This window comes from Aquila chrysaetos, chromosome 10 (genome assembly GCF_900496995.4).
Source record: "Aquila chrysaetos chrysaetos chromosome 10, bAquChr1.4, whole genome shotgun sequence".
NCBI lineage: Eukaryota > Metazoa > Chordata > Aves > Accipitriformes > Accipitridae > Aquila > Aquila chrysaetos.
Window position 1 is genome coordinate 23,621,639 of NC_044013.1, and position 26,651 is coordinate 23,648,289.

General features: G+C 37.1%; 2 protein-coding genes across 12 annotated transcripts in view; both read left to right on the plus strand.

Moving 5' to 3' along the window:
* The window catches only part of NMNAT3 (nicotinamide nucleotide adenylyltransferase 3), a 34,462-nt gene extending 26,572 nt beyond the window's left edge, over positions 1–7,890 (plus strand). For all 9 annotated transcript variants that reach the window (XM_030028289.2, XM_030028283.2, XM_030028284.2 and 6 more), the window contains 2 exons: positions 2,584–2,693; positions 7,106–7,890. In XM_030028289.2, the coding sequence (XP_029884149.1) occupies positions 2,584–2,693; positions 7,106–7,515 (520 nt within the window). In that variant the 3' untranslated portion in view covers positions 7,516–7,890. The remainder of the gene's footprint in view (positions 1–2,583; positions 2,694–7,105) is intronic.
* Positions 7,891–7,953: 63 nt separating this feature from the next.
* On the plus strand, positions 7,954–25,433 carry RBP1 (retinol binding protein 1). Of its 3 annotated transcripts, XM_030028291.2 has the most exons (5): positions 8,289–9,163; positions 9,768–9,946; positions 18,648–18,772; positions 21,753–21,854; positions 25,159–25,433. In XM_030028291.2, exons 1-5 carry the CDS (start codon positions 9,091–9,093, stop codon positions 25,163–25,165), a joined length of 486 nt encoding a protein of 161 aa, XP_029884151.1. In that variant the 5' UTR covers positions 8,289–9,090; the 3' UTR covers positions 25,166–25,433. The 3 variants fall into 3 exon arrangements, with proteins under 3 accessions (XP_029884152.1, XP_029884151.1, XP_040982691.1); XM_030028292.2 differs by lacking the exon at positions 18,648–18,772 and having other exon boundaries at positions 7,954–9,163; XM_041126757.1 differs by lacking the exons at positions 18,648–18,772; positions 25,159–25,433 and adding an exon at positions 22,332–22,541.
* Positions 25,434–26,651: the final 1,218 nt, after the last annotated feature.

A 26,651-nucleotide genomic window follows, 5' to 3' on the forward strand; every position in this document is an offset into this window, starting at 1 on the left:
ACTTCCTGCCGCTCTAGAAAGTGAACCTCTATTTTTATAAATAAATTCACAAAATGTTAAAATGGATGCCAGTTAGGGAGAGAAATGAGCTTAAAGCATTTTTTCCCAAATGGTGACCTATATTAATGAGCTGAACCAGTGCCATAATCTAATGCTGAACCCTGTCCCTTTAACGGGGAAGCAGCATCCTGATGAAATAGCACATGTAGGTATCTTGGCTTTATATTGTATTCTAATTGTCACACATGAATATTAAAAAAAGAGGTGGCTCTAGGGCTAGATCCTTACCAAGTATAAATAGGCAATGGTTTATTGTGGAGTTGTGCTTCTTCACAAATGTTGAAGGTTAATCTATAGATTCTTCCCTTGTCAAAGAACCAATTGCTGCCTTCACTATAAGCTCCTTCAGGTAGGAAACTTTAGGACCAATAGAAAGAGATTTTGCTATTGCAAGGCAAAGGCAAAAAATATTACTGTACCTAAATGTCTCTTCTTATCAGTATTTTGAATTGTACACTTAACTGCAGTAGAACATTGTGTCCTGAGACACAAGAATGGCCTTTTCCTACAGTACTTGTTTTACCTGAGTGCAATGAAATTGTCATATTTCATCAAAATCTGTGGATTTTGCAGAGGCTCCCAAATAGTTATAAAAGAATTTTAAGCAGCAAAGCTCATATCCCACTTTTGGCGGTGCTATTAGTTGCCTGTTAAGTGAGTATGGAAATTTTGGAGACTATCTCAAGGCTTTTTTTAGAGAGGAGAAGGGAACATGATGGAGCTATTTCCCACTTACCTGCTGTTCCTGAATATTCTTCCTAGACAAGAAAACAGTATTGTCAGTAACCAAAGAACTACATTCATTCCTCTTGTAATGTAGATTTGATTGTGGTGCAGATATATTGTGAATTAATTTAGAATTGGCAAAGATCTATGTTACCCAACTGTCGTTGAATTGTGCTTGAGATTTAATGATACAGTTATTCAAAGCTTCATACACAGTTCAGAAAATGCTTGATAAACTGACAGATTGATTTGCCCTTTTTGGTGTATCTTTAAAATAACGTAACCTTCCGTGCCCCAGCACTCAAAACGCCTGCTGAACAGACCTTTTGGCAGTTAAGATTTTGCAGTACTTACAATGTTAGTCCTGCAGTGAGTTCTTTGCCAAGAGTTCTTATTTTTGATCATGGCCCAAGAATGTCAGTCCATGATACGAAGTTAGTGTACTTGACTATACATAGCATCAGCCTGTTTACAACAAGGCAGGATTAAAAATAGAAATGTAGAAAGGCACAGGCCAAGCTACTGCTACCTACTCTCTACTACCATATGTCCCTCACCCCTTGTCTATGCAGTCTCTTTAGCAAATGGCTGAGCATCAAAAATTACTAGAGACTGTTATGCAGCCTGTCTAGGTGTAGGTTCTTGACACTTGTGCAACTTATTCCTGTGGCTAAAAGTATCTGCATGATTTGAAGAGTGTACATATAAATCACTAAACTATAAATTCATTCCTTAGGCCAGACATTCAAAGGGTTACCTATGGCTTTGTACACATACTGAATTCAGACTGTACCTTGTAACTCATAATCTTTGCTTTGATACAGTTATATAAGACCTGATGGTCACTTTGGCTATATATGTACTAGACAGAGATGGGACACTGGCTTGAGTCTGTGTCTGCCCGTCCTGTTTAACCATGAGCTTGTTTCCTGAAACGATTTTCGCTGGTGCCAATATGAGCAATGCCTAAGCATCGCTCAGGATGGTGCAAGTCAAGGACTATTCTAAACAAGCAAGGCCATGTGGGTTTGGAAGGAAGGGAGTTTAGGTGTTTGGATCTAAGATTGGCACTTGCCCTCATGATCAAAGAAAGGGCCGCTAACACGAGATAATAGTACCAGTATTGCACTAGGGCACCAGCGATCAGGAGCAGCAAAAGAAGAAAGTAATAGAAACCTGGAAAAACTGACAAAAGGATCCTTGCCTGCCTTCATGCATCTGAACTCAGTAAAATTAGAAGCATAGCAGATGTCAAAAGTCTTATAAGAATTGTATATTTTGAGTTTCTCAGGACTGTGATTCTTTTCATTAAAATGAAAGGGAAAACCACAAGGTGAAGACTCAGGGAACATGATTCTGTGGAGAAGAGGATGAGAGAGAACAAGAATGTCTCCTCCTGAAAACTGAGCACACATTACAGAAACATCATCATGAGGGGTTGTATTTAATCAAGAAATTAAATCTAGTGATTGAAGTGTGATTTAATCCTGTTTCAAGCAAAAACCTCCACAATGTTTTAAATGTAATGCTACTACCAAAATTGCCATAATGGTAGAATTTCAAAAAGGAATTGAAAACCAGAATGCCATTTTGGAGATTGCTTGTGAATTCTGCAAAATGTTAACTACATTGTTACTAATCTCATGGTAGAATGAATATGCTAAATTCTTAACAAATTGTATTCAAATCCAAAGTGCATAAAAGCAGACTGTGTTCTTGAATCTGAAAGTGCCAGGTAATCGCTTTGTGCATCTCTGAGAGGATTACCTCACACAGAAGCCTTTATTTTAAATGCAGGCACCATTACAATGAATCACTCAGATTGCTCCAGTCCAAGAAGGAATTAATGAAAAACAAATGGCCCATAGAAAGATCTACAGAGGATCCCCTTTCTTACCAGCACTCAGGTTGGTTCATAAATGTAAACACGACTCTTTGTTTAGCATTAAAAACAGTACAGCTTTACCAGACTAGACTTAATTGATGAAAAAGTTGAACATATTAGCTGGTAAGTTTTGAGGGTTGGAGCTGCCTGCCAAAAACAAGCCATGCCAAATGCCAGCATGACTGCTGGTGCAGTTATTTTGTAGTAATTCCCACGTAGACAGGAGACTTATTTGGGAATTGTATTAATTCTTGGTTTTATAAGCACTTCTTTAGCTATGTCAGAGATGTATGTTGTGGCCCTGCTGGTTTTGCAAAGCATAGAATCTATGAATAAAAAATATCAAAAACTATAGGGATTACTAGACAATGGATTAAGTATATGGATACCACACCAGTGATGCTGATGCATTGGTGTTTACTGCATTTCTGGACAGAAAAGCTTCTGTTGACATTAGAAGTATGGCAAGTTCTGGAAACACTGTCAGTTTTGGGTTTCCTATTTTATCATATTCCCTAGCCCTAAGACTTGCTAGGATGCTGCTGGATTTTTGATACATTGCATTTTTCCTGTAGTATTGCAGCACTCCTTGGACATGAATAATACATTTAAGTTGTTCATGGTCATACAAAAATTTCCAAAAGATGAGTTGTTGTTATCTTTATAGATGGTAGAGGAAAAAAAGTCTCAAGGCATTTGGACTGCAGTGGAATCTTGTGTCTGATGGGGTTAATGATTGTTAGCAAGTGACAAGTCAGATTATTCCACATTGCCGTAATAAGGAAAACTAGTGTGAAAGTAGTAAGGACTATTTTAATGTCCATGACAAAAAATTCTTTTGGCTATTACTTTCTGTAGTTATTTCAAGCTCTACAGCATTTTATGTACAAATGGTCAACAAAACAAATGTTAAAGCTAGTCTTTCTTTCCCAATATTCTCAGTTTAGAATTCATCAGTCATCATCACAGGATTCCTCTACAGTCAACAACAAAGGCATAGCAAAAAACTGGGTGAGAAGGAGGACAGGCAAGAAATCAGTTCCTCTGTCTAGTACGTAGTGGCTGGAGATTTTTTTTTTTTTTTAATTCAATCTGGGAGCTATCCACAAAGAACAATCCGTTAGTTTGAACAGAGAAAGGCTGGCATCCTGTTGCACTTTTTCTGCCTTCAGTGCTTTGACTGACTGGACAGTGATACAGATTTGGCTATATGAAACATGTGGCCCACCAAGAAGGAACAGAATGGTTTCTTCCCACTTACTTTGGTCAGTAGCATGGTATGGCATGGGGCATGGGGAACGATCAAGAGCTACTGAGAACTACAGAGCAGAATAGAGTTCCTCCCCTTTCTCATAAATAAATGCTGGTTAGCACAAACTTTCTAATGGCAGGCAACTGTTACCCAATTCCTCCTCCCTTCCCACCCCCCCCCCACAAAAAAAACCCTCCCAACAATGAAATCTGTTGAATTGGGGTTTTCTGTGAAGTTTGTAGAAAGGCTCAGTCACCTAATGGAAGCTTTCAGAAAGATCTACTTGATGGCTGAGTTTAGCAGTGGCAAAATTCCATAATATACTATTTTTCTACTATATGTGTGCCTACTAAACTGTGAGACTTCTTTGCATGGTGCTGAACCTCATGATTTTGTTCCACATGAAGTAATCAGGTCACTTTAATATATATTGAAAATAAAAAGGTTCACGGAGGACAGGTATAGATAAATTATTGCAGTTTTAGTAAACTTAGAATAGCTTATTGGTGCTAGTCATTCAGGATGAAGATGAAAATGACAGGACTATGGAGTTCTTTTTCTCTGTTTTTCAGTATCCAGGGATTTGCCATCCCTCCTTGATTCACCAAACGTAGGTTCACATGCAATATTTCTTTTCCTACTTACAAGAGATGGCTGATTGTCTTCATTTCATTTTTAATTGAATCCCCTGCACTTCAAGTCTCTCAGTTGCCTTACATGAACAACTTCGTTGTCATGTCTTGAATGCTTTTCCCTGGCATATTCCAACAGCACTCTCCCTTAATTAGACCTTAAATCCAGCTGCTTCCTTTGTGTTAATAGTTATTTCTCCTTTAGCTTACCCTCTCCTTTTTTCCCTGAACAACACTTCAAAGAATTGCAATTCATTTCTGTCCACCATCGACTGAGCTACACCAATCAAAAATAAGCAAAAATTTCCCAGATCCAGATGTAACATGGCCTGAAATAAAGGCTATTGTACTTACCAAAAAATGGAGCATTGCAGCAGCCATTTGGGTTTTATACCATTATCTGTAGTGGAAGCTGCAGATCATCATTTAGCAAAGTGCCCTTGAAAGACCAAAGCCATATTTTTCTCATTGGCACAGAAGATACGGGGATATGCGGAAATGTACGTGTAAAATTGACAGCCTTTTTGTAAAGCCTACAATCTGTTAATTTAGCTTCTAGTAACCTAGAACTGCAATGCATGTACATTCAGAGAAAACCCATCAACACTATAAAAGCTCTGGTGTGATATTAGCTCTAATACAGCTTGGGACAGAGTACTGTTTTACTGTGGAGGTTGCTGTTAAGTAAAAAGCAAGCTGTGACATAAAACCCAGGTAAGGCTCTGGAAAGCAGAGGACTGGAAACAGTCTAAACATGGAACTGAGAGCAGGGAACTGTAAGGGAAGAGTAGAATCTGTGAGTGGAAAGACAAGAAGATTGGAACTGGCATGAGGAAATACATGGGCAGAGCACAGCTTGGAAAGGATAAAGCAGAAGAGATCAGCTCTATTATGATAGAGCTTCCAGGGTTGTGTGAATCCTAAGGTTCTTGGTGTCTCATCGTTCATCAGCTGTCAGAAGTACCTGGGACATTGTTTCAGAGTTTCATACTCCTGTAGCCCTTTTGCAGGTACTTATGCACTAGCTCAAGGGTCAGAGATGAGAGCATTGAATCTAAATGTTCCAACCTTGCAGATGTGGTGTTCCAACCTTTATTAAAATAAATTTACTGGGTGATTTGGGGAGGAGGTGGCTGTTACAAAAATTTCACATTCCTCCCAAATAAACTAATTATAAACTCTAAAAAAAACAGAATTATATTTTTAAGAATGTGGACAGTGTATGGTGATTCTGTCAGGCATGAATGTTTCAAGATAGCCTTGTCCCATACAGTCCTCCTTTTGTAGTAATGCTGCATTCAGAACACAGGAAGGTGCAGTGCAGTACTCCTGCCACCTTTGTTGTAGGGATCAGAAGGTATGTAGTGGGGGGGTGTAAGAAGAGAAGAAATGCTTGCTGTAGTTAACTCAATGGTATGTACTAAACCTCTGCAAAATTGAGTGTATCTTAAGGCGCATGCTTTTCATGCATCATGACTGGTATGTTTCTTATTTTTCAAATTGCTGATTTAAGGTGTTTGTATAAAAGACTTGCAGATGTGCTAACTGTCTATAACCACAAGTAAATGTAAAATGGAGACAATACCTCCATCCTTCCCCTTCATTTCACATGAATGCAAGGCTGTGAAAATACCTAGTCAATGTCTGTAAAATACTCAGATGGTATAATGATGAGTGCTGTAAAACAGACTTTGAGGAAAGAGATGGTCTGTACTGGGGCTTAGGCAGTGGGCAGCAAATAAGAAATTGAAAGAAAACAGAAAAAATTGTACTAGTGAAGCATTCTTGGTCATTTTTCAAGGTACAGCAAATTTGACTTTAGATGTCTTTGTACTAGAACAAAAGTGCCATAGCCACATGACACAAAATACTATCTGTACGATATTCTGCTGGTTCAAATTTCTCTAAAAATAAACCAAAACTTAGTAGGTCAACTAACTAGCTTATTGTACCAGTAAGGGTAGTTAGATTAGATACAGTCCATCACGTTTTAGATGATGTAAGTGCACAAACCCAGGCAAAATTCTAGGTTGCTCTCTGGCTAACGTGACAGTATGCAAACATTGTGTCTGTGTGCCAGAGTGCAGTAAGGCAGCTGCTTCCTAAGGGATGGGGAGCCATATGGCCACAGTGGCAGGCAAGGGCCTCGCTAGCTGGGGTTGGGCCCACAGTACCTGAGCAAAGTGAGTAGGGCAGGCTGGGGTGTAGTAGCCAGGTTCAACCAAGTCTAGTCTTTGTGCTAAAATAATTCTCTTTATTTGCTTCTTCCCCTTTTTGGCTTGCCTGAGTGGAGGAATAATTCTCCTTTAATATTGTACAGGTAATATTTGATATACTGTGAGTGATGATGAAGTAGGTGATAAAGTAATTGTGACCAGACACATAAAATCCAAGCTGATTTTTTTCTTGCAACCTTTTGAAAGAAAACCGGAGTAAAAGTAAACTATTTAAAAAAAAAAAAAAGTGATTGAGTTAAAAGCAATTTTAAGTATAAACTTTCTAGAAAACCGAGCAAGTATTGAACTCTGTCATTTCCTTTTGTCTTTCCAGTTCTACCAGAATTAAAGCTGCTCTGTGGGGCTGATTTTCTACAGACGTTTAAGACACCTAATCTCTGGAAGGAAGAACACATCAAAGAAATAGTGGAAAAGTTTGGTTTGGTCTGTATTAGCCGTGCTGGCTCTGATCCAGCTCAGTATATCAGTGAATCAGACCTTTTAACTCAATTTCAGCACAATATCTTTCTGGTGAAAGAATGGATTCAGAATGAAATCAGTGCGACACAGATACGCTATGCCTTGTGCAGAGGATTAAGTGTAAAATATCTCATACCAGATTCTGTTATATCCTACATTGCACACCATAATATCTACACAGAAGAGAGTGAGCGGAAGAATGAAGGTGACTTGCTTCAGCCTCTTAAGTTGCATAACACAACAGTAAACCCACTAAATGACTGACATCTGTAGTGTGTGAAGTGGACAGACCTGGCCTTTTTTCATGTAAAGTTCTTGAGAAAGTTGTTTCTTGCTAATGAGGGGAAAGTACATCAGTCCAAAATTTCTTGAATTCATGTGGTGTTTTAATTTCATGGTTTTGTGTGTGCTAGTGCATAAGCAAATTGGGATGCTCAGCTGCATAGCTTAAAATACATAAACAGCTTCCTTGTGAAAATAAAAGAAATAAGATCCTAACAATAAATATTAACCTCCAGTAATACTTAAGGGTCAAACATAGTACTTTTCCGAATTGTAATTCTGTAATCCTACAGACAATTTTAGTATGAAGATGCCTTACTGTTCTGAAGCAGCGAAATAAAATGAACCATAACTTTTTTTTTTATATATATATATTTAAATATGTATTACTGCTAAACTTTGACTTTTTAGGACCCTGAATAACTTTGTGTGTTTTGGCAGTTTGGACAAGAGATGGAAATAAATCTTTCTTTCATCCAAGCACTTAAAAATGCATGCACCATTCACATCACTTTTAAGCCTCCAGATTCACAAATGACAGATAGTCCTCATCCCCAGATTTAAAGTGGGTTTCTTTGCTTCTCTGGTCCAGGGTCTTGTCTAAGAGTAAGTAAGTGCCAAAGCCCTGGAGTAGATAACATATCCAGGAGGAACTTCAGCTGTACCATTTGAAAATACACAGTGGAAAATAAATGAAAATAGCTAAGACAGTGTGTCAGTATTTGAGCCCTGTTAGCCAGAAAAATCCATTCTTTTGTATGTCAGTTGCTTATTCAGCTAATTCAGTCTATCTCATTTTTGACAGAAGACACCTTCAAAAGATATGGGATCTCTATAAAGGGCTACTTCTGTGTTTCAGCGTTCCTTAAATTAACTGAAAGCATGCAGTCAGTAGTGACGTAGCATTTATCAATATACAGAATTAACCATTGCTTCTTAATACAAGTTTCCACCTAACTGGCCCTTTTTGAGCCCTCAGTTGGCCAAACAGCTTCCACTGGTAGTTCTTTAGAATTAAGGAGCTTGTGGAACAAGTTAAAGTAATGCCAGGCAGAAATTGCTTTCACTGGAAGAGTCTGTATGATCATTTTCTGAAAAGAAGGCATAAAGTAGCTGGAACATATTCAAGGAAGAAGGATTCACCTCAGAAAAACACATAAGATAAGCACTTGTATAGCTTTGGCTAATATCCTAAACTAAAGCTATTTAAAAGGTTTTTTTCTGAGTGGCATGAAAAATGAAAAGTAATATGGTTAAAATGGATCTCTAGATTATCAGTACCCTTACAGAAGTTATATGGAAGGTGAATGTTTCATTCTGTTTAAATCAAGTTATCCTGCTGTCATTAGAAATCTCTGAGGTCCAGCCTTGTGGAAGGATTTAAAGGCAACACTTCAACAATAATCGGATTAGAAGGTCTTGCATAGCTACATGGTCTGAAAAAGAGATAAAAGAAACAGGAGTTCAAACTTGCCACAAAGCAAGGCAGTGAGCTGTGTGGTGCAGAATCAACACATTGTTCTGAGACTTTGATTTTGACAATTACCTGAAGTAGGGATGTCTGCAGATTTCAATGGTTACTGGAAAATGGTCAGCAATGACAATTTTGAAGAGTATCTGAAAGCACTGGGTAAGGTTCCCTTTGTGTTTCTTTAATAAATAATCAATAAATGCAACCTGTCTTAGTCTCTACATGAATCTGTTTTTTCTTGTACAGTCACAAATCATTTTTGTGAGAAATATTTTTTTCAGGAATGCACTTTAAGAATTGCCTTACGCAAAATTGCTTTGTCTTAAGCAGCCTCTACTTTTTACCATCTTGAAGATTACATTAACAGAGATTAAACTACATAGCTTGAAGAGGTTAAGTGGCAGATTTCAAACTTTAAAAAAAGAGTAAAATTTTTATGTATAATAAAGAGACAATAATGTACTTAATGCAATTTTGTGTGTTTGCATTTGATGTAAAGTGCTAATATTTCTATAGAAATATTGAAGGCCTTATTAACTGTCAAATACAAATGGTTTTTTTTAGGGTTCCACATAATCAGAAAATCAAAACATTAACTTATTTAAGTTAAAAGAATTAAGTTATGGACTTTTTCCTGATGAAAAAGCTGGCCTGAAGGATCTAGACATTTATTTATCTTTGTTTGTTTTAGTTCTCCCAAGAGCTACAAGCTCCATTCTGTGGTAGACTTTCCTGGTTTAAAACAATTCTTTTTCTTTTTCAGATGTAAATGTTGCTGTAAGAAAAATAGCAAACTTGCTAAAACCTGACAAAGAAATCCTTCAGAATGGGGATCATATGATCATTAAAACGCTAAGCACTTTTAGAAACTACATCATGGAATTTGATGTTGGAAAGGAGTTTGAGGAGGATTTAGCTGGGGTGGATGATCGCAAATGCATGGTAAGAATTAGAACTGTAACAATGGACAAAAAAAAAGAATATTAATAATCTGAGGCCTTTCACAGACCACATCTGTTAGCCATTTTATGTGGCTATTCCTAAAATTATTTCTGTACTCAGTTTGCCGAGATGTGCACACAGTTTTTAGCGTGCCTTTACATTAAAGGAATGCTAATTTTAATCAGGAGCACAAAAGAATTTTATCAATGAATGAATAGTAACATCAATGAAACGTTACTCAGTTATACTGGGATATTTGTTAGTCAAAAAGACATTTAGGTTCAGACTTTCAGAATTGCTTCACTGAGTAATGTTTTACAGTAAAGGAAATCCACTGATTGCAGGGTCAGGCACTATTCCCCATGTGTAAGAATGGCCAAGTGCTTAGAAATGGCAGCTTTTCTTTCTTGTTCTTGTTCCTGTTCCTGTGCTCCTTCCTTCCTGGGTGTATGTAGTAGAGCAGACGTGTGAATTAGCCTACTGGAACAAATCTTATTGCAATCAATAAGCAAACACTGAGGACTATGCCTTACGAGCTCTTTTTGCTTGCCAGAGAGACAATATTTTCTAACTTAGGACTGATGAATACCAATTAACTGGGGAAAAACTTCAGAATACCAAGTTCTTTCCTGTTAGTTTGAAAGTATGACATCTGCAATATCCTACAGGGAAGAAGTTGATAAGCAAAAGAAAATTATCTCAGGAGAGACTATAGAGGAGAAATCACATAAAAGAGAATTAATAGGTTTCCATTCTTAGAAAGATAGTGCCATTTAAAACTGATACTGTTCTGTAACACTGGGATATGCAAATTTGCTTTTGCTCTGGTGATGGCAGGAAAGGGAAAGATCGTGAAGATCAGAAAAAAAGAATGGCTAGCTAGCAAGTGCCTCAACTAATCCTTCTGTACTCCTTGTTACAGAGGGTTGAAGCATGATAGAGTACAGAATATAAAATTCACAGAAGGTAGAAGCAATGTGTAATTTGTGTATAGGTAAGTGCCCCAATGTCATAATGCATTTTTGACTGCTGGAAGGCTCTTAATCAGGTTAATGAGGTCCAGATCCACTGAACAGTTATGAGCCCAAAGAAAGACTTAGGTGGCTACATTACTATCAAAGATAGCAATGTTCAAAACATATGGTCAAGCGCTAAAAATGTCTGAAGTCCTCAGTGTCTGAGTTAGAACTGTCTCCATCTAAGCATTATCTGTACTTAAATGACCATTAAACTCCATCTAAAGGAGGACTAAAACATCCTCTACATGGCAGAAAGAAGTAATTGTGCTCTGAGGCTGTCTAGCATGTACCTGCAATGAGTTCTTAGAAAATGCATCAGATAACCACTGTGCTGAAAAATCAGATTCAGAAGACGTGGAAATGTGGCCCTTGCCTAGTCCTGCTTTTGAAATGCTAAATAGATTTAACACACAACTCCTAATTTCCTGACAAATACCCTAAATATTTCATTATGTGTAACAGGCCAAAATTCTTTACCCTATTTTGCTAAATTGAGTGATGGGGAAGAATTCAAAATTTTGAACCAGAAAGAAGGAATTAGAGAAAGATTATTCTAGTCATTACAACAGCTGTTTGATTTGGAGCAGAACCTAGTTCAACCTACTTACAAGGGTTGCTTAAACGTTTTATCTATGGGCTGTTTAGTGCAAAATGCTTACCTAGCCTTGGAAACAGAAGGTACCAGCATCTTCTTGCCTCTACCAAAAAAACCCGAGGGGTAGTCACTAACCCTGACTGTTTTGTTAAGAATGACTTAGGCATGTAACTCCACAAAAACTTTCAGAAATCCTCTATGTCCCTTTGTGGCCTCCAACAACAGATACCAACTGCAGCTGTACAGTTAAGGTCACTGATCACTGGTTCTCTAGCAATGTATCATACTTTATACTTCAATTTTCTTATTAAAGATTTCTTTTTTACGGTTTTCTCAAAGGCAAAACAGTACAAGAAGCTGTCTTTCTGAAACCACTTCAGCCCAAATCTGATAACCATAATGTCAGGCAAAACTTGCAGTTGTTAAGCAACAAAGTAACTCCAATGGTCCCAAAAGAGTCTTGTGAGAGAAGGGTCATGGAGGAGATATGAGAGATACTAGACCACTCCCTTAGTGGTGGTATGAAGAAAACAACCATAAAAGCAAAGGTTGAGTATCATTCTTAGTGTTTCCTTTTCTCATCTATAGCTTGTGAAACTGCATGCCATAAATGGCTTAATCATTAATAGTCAACCTGTGTAATGGGGGAGATAGATTGTGAATCAAGTATTGTTATGTATATTGTGGACTGAGCAGACCACTGGGCAAGTTTTATCCAAACAGCTCGATGTATAAGAAGTACAAAGTAACACGGATAAGATAAATTACACATTAAACATTAATCTATATAGCAGAGCAATCATCAGGAGACTAGCAAAAATAACCTTAGAAGTAATTCATCCGATAGGTATAGATAATTTTTTCTTTTAATGAAGAATGTGTCATCTAACTAAGAGTTAATATATCAGTAAAAATAATATTAGCACAGTGAACAGGTTAGATCTGGTGTATAATTCACTGAAATTGTATTCACCTTCCAGTTGTAAAACACGTCTTTGAGTCAGCCTACCGGGTAGAGTGTAACTACAATAATTCCAAATCGATACTATCTGTGATGTGTAAAGGCTAAAAAGTTTTGCTGATACTTATTTTAGAAGTAAGTCAAAGGTTTGACAGTAGGAATTTATAGTCCTGTGATAGTATAGGCCCCCTCCTTCATTTCAGTTAGGATTTTTTCATTTTTATCATTGGTCATGCCTGGAAGCCTGTCTGAACTTTCTGGAACAGTGAGTTAATTGAGCTGGATAAACCTTGGCAGTTTGTTTGTCCTTTTTTGACCTTTAACCGTTGCTTTTCTTGTATGCAACATGTTTTTAGGTGATCCTGTTTTCTTAAGCGATATAGGTAGCAGTTGGTGACATCAGTTCCTTTAAGATTTTGTTTCTGTTGGGAAGTGAAAATTTGCTACTTTGGAATCTCGAGAAACTCAAAAGCCCTGCTGGCTTAGTTAAAGATACAATTTCTGTGTTCTGTAAAACCAAAGATTAGGATAGCAGATCACACAGATGTGTGGACACAGGAGAGATCACTAACCACAGTGCAAGGTACTTCCAAGAAGACAGTTGATACTCAGTGCGTTCTAAGCATTACTGAAAGCGTGTATGGAGCAAGCTGCAGCACAGCCTGGTCTCTCAAGAAATGCAGACAAGACATCTGCATTCACTTAGCTGCATAATGCTATCCTGCTTCTCCTGGAGCTTTTCCCCGGAGATTTTATCTCCTAGACAAAAGTTAAATAACAGTTTCTCTATTTGTTTGGCAGTTTCGTTGAAGATGTGTTTCTGCAAGTTTAATCATGCTTAATATTTAGGGTTGTTAAAAACTCGGCGGTTTGAACTACAAAGGTAAAATGAAAGTTTGCGTATTCAGGAGCGTCTTTTATTCTTTGCAGATGTTACAAGGTGCACATTAGATGGTGTAGAAAGAAGTTTAGAATGTTAATATTGTATTACATTATTTCTCATATGATGTGAAGTTTGAATCGGACCATATGATAAAGTTTCTACTATTTGAAGAGTTTGTTTATGGTTTTAATTGGTAACATATATCAGATGTATAGTGTACAAAGACAGAAATTTAAAGTTAAATGGATAACTATGGGTTTGGTATTTTCTAAACTGAGTATTTGATCCTGCTATCTTCATTCTCACTGAAGCTCCAGTCTTATCATGAAATTTCCTCAATTTTAAAGATAAATTCTATAATCTCTAGTTATGATTAATTTAGTGAGCATCTCAGGTATTGCACTAAGTATAAAACCTTGTTTCATGCACATAAACTTTACTGTGGAAAAAATTTACTGTGCATAAAAGAGGCAAGACGTTACTGAAACAACAATTAATTGAAAACCATCTGCGAAAGTATGTCTCATTCATCACCAGATAATTTTGCCTCCCTTTTTCACCATCAGTAATAAACAGTGAAGCGGAGGAAACATCTGCAATGTGAAATATGTGCCAGTAAACATAAGAACGGGGCAGGATCTGACACTAAGCAGAAAAGTTGGCCTTATGTACCTTCACAGTGTATTTGCTTAGTATATCAGTCAAAAGTTTATAGAAAAATTAACTGGAAAAACTTAAAGGTTGAAACAAAGGCTGAAGTTTCATGTTCCAAGTCTTTGCACCCAATGAATCAAAGCAGATTGAGAATGGGATAGCTCAGATGCAAAAATTACTTCCCTGAAGTTTTTACTTTTCTAATCATTTTGCTGCTAAAGTCAGAGAAATTTTTTGCTTTATAATTTTTCCCGGCTGTTCAAGCATTTGAATGAGCCTAAATTGCTTTAGCTCACACTATCCAGAATGAATCTATCTTTTGACAGAGACTAAGGGCAAGTAAGCTGTTTAAAAAATCAAGGAAGATTCTATGTTCTAAATATGGAACAGCAGAATTTCTTGGATAACTGAAAACAGTGTTAGTTCCATTAGAACTGAATATTTGGCTAAGCAAGTGAAGGCTGCTTCAGTAATTCCGAGCCTTGTACTCTTTGGCATAGTAATTTTCTGCTTACATTGAAGCAGGAAAGGAAATGACAATGACTGGGGACAGGTGAACAGATAAAAGAGCAAGAATTTGAAACTGAAGGTGGGAAATTGCACATATTAACCATTTAGTTAACCAAAACAGAATACAAGTGAATATAACCATGGATAAGTTAGCAAATGGGTGTTTAGGGTTCTATTACTGGAACTAATAAAACTTTTAGTCATAGTTAAGACTTGCTGGGGTGGGGTAGGGTGAGGGGAATTTGGGAGTTGTAGAATTCACTCATGAGATCTATCATACATCTTACCATATGAAGTATGTCCCTGAAAAAATACAGTCATTTAACATTTAAGACAGCCACATAAGGATTGTTCATAGGCACTTGACCAATCCTTCTGTCACACAAACCAGTGCTAGTTACGTGTGCCATATCCTGGTGAAAGCTGTTTAAAACTGGTCATGGCTCTGTTTTAAATAACAAACATGCCAAATGTGAAACTGATTCCTCTCTAGTTTGTATTCAGGAAAAATACAATCAAGTTTGGTTGTTCTGGACATAATTTGATTTATACTGCTGCAAGGTCAGAGTAAAGCCCTGTTATAAAATCATGTGGCTCATGAAGCTTATTTAAGTATTTAGGCTGGGTTCCTCTCTTCCGCAAATGGAATTCACAGCTGTTAATCTAGTTTAGAGTAGGTATTGGAGTGAAGACTTTGCTGCCAGAAAGACAACAACCAACAACATTCCAATACTTGGAATTTCAGTAAGGATCCCCCACAGGGTGAGAAGACTCAAAATAAATTGTGCCTGTCTAGTAAGATGCAAGATCAGCAATATGTCTTTACTTGATCCCTCTGATTCAACTATTTTGCTTCTTTACCTCTTCAAATGCTGTCCTTTTCTTTTTGGCTTCTACGTATTTTCTCACATACTTTGTTGGAACAAGCATTGTTCTAGAATAACTGTTGCTGGGAGGTGTTTTTGTGTCATTGCCTGTGTGTCTATACTACTTTTTCCTCAAATCTAGTGCCCTCTCTCTCTGCAGTACTGTAAATTCCCCAGATCCTCATTGGAATAATCTCTGACTTTTGCGGGAGTTTAATTCAAAGGAGGTAGTCTTCATGTAGTTTTCTGTTGATACTTCTGACCTTTTACAAACTGCTGTCCACAAGTGAGGAAGAACAGTCCTCCAGTCAACCCCTCTGAGGCTCCAGAGAACAGAGGTCCACTCTTGGATCTGTCTCAGGCTCTCTAACTCTGGTTCATTCAGTCTCTGTGCCTCGGTAAAGAGAAGCTGTTTCCCTTTTTTGGCATTGTTTCGCATTGTTTCACACTGTTTCACACACTCTTCTGGCATTACTGTTTATTACCTGTAAGTGATATGTTCAGCACATATCAAATGAGATCTCTATAATCTTTTGCCGTATAATTTAAGAGGTCATTAACTTCAAATTTTGCAGTGCTGGATTTATGTTCAAAACCAGAGACTGATCAGAAGCTTTGAGCTAGTTAATCACGAAACCACTGCTAGCATACTGAAGCTTTGTAGGGGAGGTGGTTTCGGATGGGCTTAGCACTTCAGCTTTTTGTGAATCCTAAAAAGCTCAGAGAGTTATGAATGCAGAAAGTGCAATCCCAAGAACCAGACTTACCAAATCCAATTTTGAATGACAAACCATTAGCGTTACGTACAATTGCATCTTGCTAAACTTACACAGAGGATAAATGAATTATATACATTCATTTAAAGAATAAGTGTCTTAGAATCGATTCTGATCCTTGCACAAAGTGAATTTGATATGCTGTTTTGTACTTTTTTTTTTTCTGGCATAGGAAATATACAAGTCTTCCCATTTTTGTATTATTTGTATACAATTTTATTTCAGTAAGAAAAAATCCACCATTCCTAAGAAATAAAACATTATGCATTGTCCAAAATATTGATTCTACTCCTCCTCCCACATATTTTCACCTACATAGCCAGGAGCTTTGGCACATTTACTTTCCTACTGCCTGGAACATGTCTCTAGTCCTTGCTTTCCTTCACTGCTCTTATGAGCAAGGACTGAAAATAAGGAATTTGAACATTTAAGATCTGATCCTATCTGACAGCAGCTTACCCTTTGATCTAAAATTTGTCAATCCAATCCTAAGCCTCTTTGCTAGAAATGGAGATGCTGACAATCACAGAAGCAAAATACTGCTAGAAGTGTCTCATCTTTTGACTACAGTGAACTTCAGTAAGCTTATCAATCAGGTACAGAAAGCTCACATTATAACCAGCTTGTCCTTCAATAACAATCTGAGCAAGTTTGTAATGGCACAAACACATTTCAGAGTCCTGTAGCTATAGATACCTATTATGAGACATCACATCTGCCAGCCCCACAAGCAGCTGAGAAATGAACTGTATTGTACTACCAACCATTTCCTATGAGTTAACTTTGGGAGTTCTGTTGGTGCATGGCTAAAAACAGGAATGATGAAATGGGAGGTTAGATTTATAAGTGCTTCTGCAGGGTAGAACAGAAGTTAGTAAGAGAACGAAAGGTTGGTATGGACTTTATCATTTGACCTAGCTACAGAATGGCTAAATATGTATGGCCTTTGTCGAGCAACAGTATCTTGAGATAAAGTCCAGGAATCCCACCACTAATTTTTCTGTTGGGTTTGTTGTTGTTTTCTCAGTAGTTTGTTTGTCACCAACCTGCCAGATGCAGATTTGATGAGATAAAAGGAGTTACAGGATGGAGAGATGACAAACCCTGAACGTGGTTGTAGCCCTCCTGTTAGCAGTGTGCAGCATGCCTCCTACACAGAAGGTTATAGGTAGTGACTACAACATTATAGAATGCCCCTTCACAGTTACATTAGATTTTGTCTGTGATATCAGCGTTAGTTTATTCCATCAGCACTTCATTTGATGAAAATTTCCCCTGCAGACTGCTTACCAGAGGTTTTTATATTACTTTGATACTTAGTACAGATGAAAATGCTTTATCTTGAGAAGCTATTAAATATCTTGTTGGATATATTGCCATGTTTGACCAAAAGTTCTAGGATATTTTCTCCAGTGTTATTTGTAAACACAATACAGGACACAGCTCAACTTGGATTTTCCTGTGTCATCTGACCTAAACAATTACTTTCCATTGTTTAATCCTTCTTAAATCATAATTACAGTTGTAAAATGACTGGTAATTCTCATAAGCAGAGAATTACTGGATTGAGATGGCGCACGGAGTGTGTCGTGCAGTTTTAGAGCATTGTAGTCATTTGCTGCACCATAATATAGAGACAACACTCTGAAGGGAAGTAAAAGAAAAATAGAACTGGTACTGCTGTGTTTCTCCTACAGATGGGAAATCAATAACATATTTTTGATGAAAGGTGGTAGCTGCAATTCATATTTGTAAATGCAATGTGTCAAAAATCTATGTAGCATTAACAAAAAATGTTCGTGGACTACTTCAAAAAAAACCCGTTATTTTCTTTCATTCACCTGTAAAATACATTACATATCTTCAACTGCAGAGCACTTGACACAAGAAAGCATATTAGGAATAGCCAACATGGGAATGAGAAACATTTTGCAGAGCCAGTATCAAATGTTTTTGCACTTACACCTCACTGGGAAATGCAAAATTCTCTGATAAAATAGTTTGATGACTATTGCAGTAAATTACAAAAGTCAGTATCTCTGGCTGTGGGTCAATATGACTTGCCACTAGAAGCTGGAAATAATAGCTATTGTAATTCTGCAAGACTTGACTACTGTTACTGCTACTAGAGAAAATGCAAATATATAGTCAATAGATTTGCTTTGTTTTTACTAAATATTTATTAAATCTACCTTGTCTCATAACTGAAAACTGTAACGAGACTAATTATCATTTCTTCTAGCTTTAATTTTCAGGAAGATGGTGTTGCTATGCACAGGTGTTTAAATCTTTATAACACAAAGAGATTAAATCACTAACAAAAGTATGTGAGTAGCCAAGTAATAAAAGGAAAATATCTAAGTACACAAAAAAGTGTAAGACTACAGAAATCATATTATAAAACTAAAGAAAATTTGAATATTTTTTGTGTTCTCAGACTTCAAAGGCTTCTTCACCTCCCAGAGGAGCTCCATTCTCTATTACCCCTCAAGAACAAAGAATATATAATCCGAAATATGTGCAATATTGGTGGTTAGAATTTTTAAGAAAAGTTAAATTGAGGCAAGACTCATTTATCTCACTCTATTAACTTTTCTTGTGCTTCTTCAGTATTTTTAATCACACTGTCGACTAATCGCATTAATCACTGTTTTCTGTTGAAGTTTCCTACAGAATTATATGCATTTAACCTAAGAAGTATTCATCTTAGGTTTAAGCATGATCAGGTAGTAAGTATGCAAAACTTAAGCTTGCTTATGATGAACTAGATGATGTGCTACCTAGTTGAAAGGAATAAGTGAAGTCTTCCATTTATCCTACAAGTCGTACGAGATGCTCAAAAAGGCAGGAGCCTTCAGTTTTAGAGAAATACTACATTTCCATCTAGTTGGTTCTGTTACCATCAGGAAACTGCAGCTTTCCAGTGTCTCAAAGTTTGTCTACTTCTCCTCTTACTTGTGGTGGAAGATGAAGAATAGGAACAGTCTGCCCAGGGATGCTGCGCTCACCAAACCCTGGCAAAGATTTTCAGTCATTCCAGATAGGAAGCAGTAGCTCAGTCTCTGTAATCAGGCAAACCTTAAGTAATGCTATTATCAAAATGGTGACAAACAAGGTTAATTATAAAAGCCTACTTTTCTAAGAAAAGTTGCTTTACATAAAAAGTGAAGCATTTATCTTGATAGTAAGTGTGTGCCGGGAGAAGAAAACAACAGCAACTAAAGGTTCATACAGAACTGCCTTACTAGTCTATTCAAGTGCTTGACTCCCAATTATACAACAGCAATATCCTGATCCAATCTTTAAAAATAAATCTTTGCTCTTATATACAACAGAGATCATATTTACCAACATTTGCCCTACAGTGGTATTTTTGGAATATTATTATTATGTTCTGACTCAAATATTTGGAAATGTTCTAAGACAAGCATTGGTGTATCTTAGCTATTTGAAAAGAGTGGACTATTAGCAGCAGCCAGTGCATATATAACAGCCATATCAACTCCAACCTCAACTAATACTCAACATGTGTCTCAACAGAGATATTTGGAATGGAAGAACTTATTTCAATTTAAGTTAAAAGAGAAGATTCTATCTTCTGTATTAGTTGTGTCTTTTATTATATGAGACATTACAGTTTGACCTAAAGAAAGAAAAGATAAAAATGCTAGTGATTAATCTTACTGTCATAAAGTGGTTGTTCCTGCTAACAAAGAAGAGGACATTATGTACTCCTGCAATATATTCTGTCCTTTATAACCTTCATAGCAAATACAAAAATCAGGTGTATGGTTTACTCATATCCCTTCAGTATTTATATTTCTGAAAAGGAAGGCAGAGGATGATAACTGAGAATATTGGCTGATAAAACAGCTTGGTTAACGGTCTGTGGTATTATACACTTTGTGGTTATCACCAAATTGCCAAAAGCAGTATCTAATCTTGACTGGAAAAACAAGAAAGCCAGAGAAAAATGTGTGCTGTTTTCTGAGATGAAACAATTTCAGTCACCCTTGGAGGCTGAAAAAGTTAGCATTTCCTTGTGCTGCTGCAAACATTTCTCAGTTGCCGCCAAGTGTACTAAGCTGGTGAATATTATCAAGACTAATAACTTCCACAACTGACTTTGAACATTAGCAGTACGAATAAAGATGGATCTTATTTTATCATGGTATATTGCCTTTGCATTCACATATAAACCCACAAAATTTAACTATTAAGCTAGTCTAATGATTAAACTATGCTGAGCTAATACCCAATGGATAAAAATAAGTGTGGTTACTAAGCAAAGTTGCATATTCAAGTGCTTCATTCCACAGTATCCATTCTCTCAGGGATGGAGACTGCTGGCTGTACTTATTTAAAGATAGTGGCTATCATGGTTATCATTTAAGAATTAATTGTTTGTGACATACGCAAATTAAATAAATAGGGCTGCATAGTTCTTGAATGTTGAACTGGTTTTATTTCCCAGAATGACAAATATAGGGTGACTTCTTTTCTTAGAAACTACACAGAATGGATGCAGTAAGTTTTCCTTTAATGATAGATCAGAATTCATCTTTTCTCTATATTTGACTACTCATACAGACAGTGGCTGAAGACTTTCACAAGGTAGACAGTAATGCCATATTTAGTCCTCAGATTCACTTCCAACAAGCTGGTTTAAAAGCCATGTGCTAATATTGATGTTAAACTATCCTTACAGAGCACAAATTGTCACTGCTCTTCCCCTTCCCTCTTCAAATATTTTACAGAGTATTGCTTCTGTTTATCTTAGGAAGATATGAAAGGCAAATTTTCAGTAAAGACTGACCAGAGTAACAAGCTGTAGGATGCACCCTCTACCTTTAAGTAGTTTTATGAATCAAGTTCTACTGAACTACTCAGGACAGCACCAATATTCACAAAAGTGCTATGTTGCATCCTGCAAACACCTCCTACTCTTATTCTGCCAGTCCTGGTTCAAGTAGTTCTCCAGCTACAGTTATACAAAGCAGGATGCTGGCAGAACTACTAATTTGCTGATATTTCAGAACCACTCTGCTCAGTGACAGAAGGCAGGTTAAGACATGGGGAAAAAACAGCTCAGGATTTAAAAGCCTTGTTCGTCCATAGGTGCCAGTAGGTGGGTACTTTTTTCAGGTAGAGCAGCTGGGGAATCCTTATGGTGGAAAAAACAAATTGAATCTCAAGTTTTCAGCGCCTTCTGCAAATACAGTGTTAAGCTGCACATCCCTTCTGCTGCTGTATTTGTCAGCAGGTAGAGGAATGCGCTCTTACACAATGATTTTCATGATTTTTTTTCTTGCATTTAAACAGGTTTATCTCACCCTTCCAGGTTTTGACAGGCAGTTGGGCAGCAACTTTCTATTTAAGCTCATTGCTTTTCTAATTATCCTAAGTGTTACAACACTCTACAATTATTCTTCTTATGAGATACATTAATCATTTATTATATTAGAGAGAAGTTTTGCTTTAAGGAAACTAATTATAATATCAGAGAATACTACAGTGACACTGAACATGTCTGCTTTGTTAGACCACTGTATCTTGGGATGGAGATAAGCTTCTTTGTGTACAGAACGGAGAAAAAGAAGGTCGTGGTTGGACCCAGTGGATTGAAGGAGATGAAATGCACCTGGTAAGATCATGTAACAGGTTTTAAATGCCACTCTATTAAAATTGTTAGATGTAATGCAGCAGGCTGTGTGCTATGTTATCTTGGCTTACTTTGACATAATTATGCATTGGTGCAGCATTTGACTTGTTTCTAAAGCAACAATTTCATTTGGAGCCATTATGCTTTTATGTCCCTTACAAAGGCTGCCTGATTTCAAAGCAGTACTCTTTCTGTGTTAACTGTCTGTCCAGACATACCAGTTTGAAATGTTTACACTGAGGAAGACATTTAACAGAATGTCCTTCATGCAGTCTGTGAAATACGCAGTATGGGAGCTGGTAAAATTATGCATCCAACAATAAGCCATAAGGTGAAAATACACCATTGTTCTTTTAAAATAATTACAGGCCAGACTGCATTATAGCCTAGAGAACTAAAACAGCAATTAAGTTTTTGAAATGTCATGTTCTTTCAGATCATCATTTTTATCTTTCTAAGTTAACAGGACCTGAAAGAAGATGCCTATTCTTTTCTCACATAGCTCTTTATAGCATCCTCACTGTCTCATCAATGTGGGTAAAAGGCAGTCTTCCTGCTGAGATAATAAAATCCAACCTCCATTGCTGTTCACCGTTCAGTACTATTAGCATTCAGCAGTCTAAATGGATGTTCTCTAAATATTCAAATCAGTAGCAGAGTTATGAAATCTTTGCAAAAGTACCCCAGACCCCTTATTACTAAACACAATTTTCAGGAAGTACTGGAAGTCCCAGAAACCAGTTCGGGAAAGGAATGTATATGACAGATCTTACCATCTGGACTACATACTTGATATAATGCAGGTAGGGAGAAAGTTACTGTGTAAGTAATCACTTTATAGCTGAGGTCATGGGCTCACTGAAACTAGGGGGGAAGCAATAAAAAGGAGACTCCAGAATTTCCTGTGTGTACATATCCCTTCTGTCTATACACAAACACACTAAAGTATTTCCGCACTACTTCCCAGCTTCACAACAGTTGGTGCCATGACACCAAGCATCAGCCCTTTCAGGTTCTCAGCTGGCAAACAGGTTGCAATTAGCCATACAATGTCAGGCCTAGAAGTTCAGCTTACACCTTGCTGCACTCAATCATACATACATGTGCACTCATCTGTACACATATGAAGCGACAGCACTAGTTGCTGTTGGATTTCTCTGTATTGGCATCCTGGTTTCTGTCCCTTGCCAGCTCTGGAGTCATTATCTCTTCCCATTTCCTGTCTCCAACACCAATTTCTTTAGCCCTGATTTCTGCTATCCTTACTCTGATTCATGCTCTAGCCATACAACCTAGTGATGGACCTCCAGGCCAGACCACTTCCTATACTTGACCCTGTCAAGAGTTTGATTTTAGAAGTCATAAATTCAGATTCAGTTGCTCAAACATACGTGTCTAGTACCACTTTAGGTACCCCAAGGTAACCTGACTGATCTGAGGCTGCTTTTTCAGAAGGTTGAGAAGAGTTCTGTATCATACCTGCCAGCTCATGCAGGCATCCATGCACTCATTGGCACTTGTACAATTTATCACAATCTGTGTCTCATGTACACAACAATCAGTACAAAATTATTTCATGCCAAGGAAGTAACCAAGTATTTTAGAGCACAGTGCTCAATATTTCAATTTCATCACTTTTTATATTTCATGAACTTCAAAAGATGTCCACTTTATTTCTCTGAATCCTTGTTAATGTAACTCTCTCCATTAAACATACAGTAAAAGAGTCCCATTTAGCATCTTTTTTTGACCAGCTGAGATTACTAGGTCCTGTACTCCTGAGAGTCCTTTGATACAATGGGAAGTTACCTCTAAAAAATTGATACTTTGATAGCTTTATGATCCTATTGAACTTTACACAATGAGCCAAGTGTTAATTTAATTCTTTCCACAGTTCTGTAGAGGGTAGTACCACATCCTTTAGTAGTTTATCACCTCCTATTTTCTCCATTTCATTCTATGGTCTGTACTTTGTATTTCCTTTTCCTCCTTAGATTCTATTTTATGTGAGTGACTTATTTGACCATTCTCCATTTCCTTTTGAGTTTTATTGCCCTTTTCTATTGTATTGATTGCTTCTGCTCTGTAGGTTTTTGTCACTGTCAGCAGATCTCTTAGCCCTTATTGCACACTCCTTCTTCCAGGTTACCTATATAGAAGTAAACAAAACAGGTCCTAACTAAAATCACTGTATCAGTCTGCTTGTTTCATCAATTCATCATGAAGCACTTTCTCTTACTAGGGATAGCAACATACACCAATAAGGTTACTGACTCAGTGTAAGGTTTTTTTAATATGTCATTTTATCAAAGTCCCCCATAAGAAAATGTGCATAACTTCCGAGGAAACTCTGCCTCCTGTTTCCCCAAAATATTCTGACAGCTTTATTAAAAGTCTTATCTTGAAATAGAAAGCACATCCCTTCTGCTAGATCATACATAACCTTTGTCTTTATGTCCCTTAAGAAGTTCTACCCCTTTTTTTTATTCCACTAAAACTAGTCAACACCTCCACACATCCCCACACATAATGTGTGCACTTGTCAGGTCTAACTTAAATAGTTTCAGTAATGGAGAAAATTAAACTGCATCTTCAGTGAGATTAGGTAAACAATAGTTGCCCTCACAAATTGGTGCCCAAGACGTAAACATCACTGTACCTGCTTATGCACAGTTCACGATGATCCAGTGACTAGCAAGTAGGGATTTTTGAAAACCTCTTATGGAACACAAAGGTCCAGTAGACAGCATTAGGCATCCAGTATGATCAAGTTCAGTCAAAACTCACTGCTGTGCTGTGATTTGTAGACCTAGATCAAATCTGTACGCAACTACCTGTCCTTTTCTAGCCATGACCATTGTGTTGCTAGAGTGGGCTTTCAGCTGATTTCTGGTTTTGTAGGTTTGAACTACCAGTCATCAACATACAGATTCAGAACTGGTTATTCAACTCCATCCCCAAATAACTTATTTATGTGTCCACCATAGAGTATGCCCATTTAAAAGACCTAAGCAGTTGCACACACTGCAAATAGAGAATAATGCACCAGGAACACGTTTGGCCCTTTAAGATCTGAGATCCCAAAATAACTTCTCTTACTCCACCTTTCACCAGAAAACAAATCCAAACCAGCTGGTTTCTTTAAGGATTAAAAATAGGCTAAAACATGTACAAGCTACCCAATCTAATTTGATGGAAAATTGTGGATTCAAATTAAGCACACATGAATGTATAATGCATGTATCCTATGTAAAAGTTGTATTTTTTAATTATTTTCTCTTCCTAGGAAATAAGAGTGTGTGGAGTCAAGTGTAAGCAGGTCTTTAAGAAGGTGCAGTGAGCCTACTGCTGATACAGAAGTGAAGAACAGTAGAATTTACAAACTTACCAGCAAATGTCCAAATGCAGTAATGAACATCATCAGTGACAAGAGCAAACACAGAAATGAAGATTACACTAGAACTGTATAGTTAGAATAAAATATTTTTAACAAATCATTTTAAAGAAATAACTGCAAATAAAACTATTTTTAGAAATGCCAATTAAAGATAATAAACACTATAAATGTGTGCATACCATAATTCTTGACTATACCAGAATAGGACTGTTTGGTATAAAACAAGATACTGGCATTTAAGACCTTGTACGCTAATTTTTTACTTAAAATTGAAATCACCCTTCCATAGCCTTAGCAAGGGGCCTTCAGGTAGTCTTGTTTTCAAATGTTGAATTGTAATGGTAAGGAAGTGAATGAGCTGTAGTATATGGCTTACACTTAAATCCTGATTTCACTGAAGCCAGTGAGAGTTTTACCATCAGCTCCAATGGAGCACTACTTCACTGAAAGCATTCCACCAAGAAAAAAAATCTGGTTTCTCAAAATAAGTAAAGTATGCATCAGTAGTCTGGTAAGAAGCACAACCAAGGGGCAATTCTTTTCCAAACCCTTTAGCCAATATCTGCCCATTCATTTTTTTGTCTTATTCTGGAGAAACTAGTAGTAAGATCACTGCTAGAAACTGTATATAATTGTACACACAGCACATGAAAGATTCGACCAGCATTGCTTTGTACAATATCATTAGCAGATTTTTTTACAACCCATTATAGTCCTCATGTTCTCATGCAGACTGAGTGCATAACAAAGCATTGGCCTAGCAGTTTCCAACACTGGTTTAATCACTAATTATAGTAATAGTAATCTGCAAACCAAATTGTCATATTTTCAGTCTATCAACACACTGGATATACAATTAGAGCTATCACTTCACATCAAGTTCAAAAAGACACAAGGACACAGGGTGCCTGGTTGGATCAGACCTTTAGCACATGACACAGTATTATACCTATCTCCTCTAACAACTGTTATTAGCCATTTTCAGGACTTAATCAGTGGGGAAGTTGCTATAGCAGAGTCTGAGGTGTTCTAAAGTGGGAACATACCCTTCCCTACTCTGCTGCAACTCCTGTGCATAGCATTGCTTTTGCCTTCTTTGGAAACCCAGTGCTGAGACTGAGAGAAATATTAGACATGTAAATGGGAACAAATGCCACCATTCTCTACTAACCAGAGACAGTTTTAAAATATGCGCTATTATTAACCTTGTTTAGAAAAGCTAGCAGCCTGATCTAACATGACGAAATGGAAATTCAGAAACAGTCATTGTAACCTATAAAGTTAGTAGAGCAGGGATGATAAACTTTCTGAACTATGATATTTCAACCATACTATATATATTGTGAGTGTACCGCTAGATGTGCTGTAATGGACATCTAAAT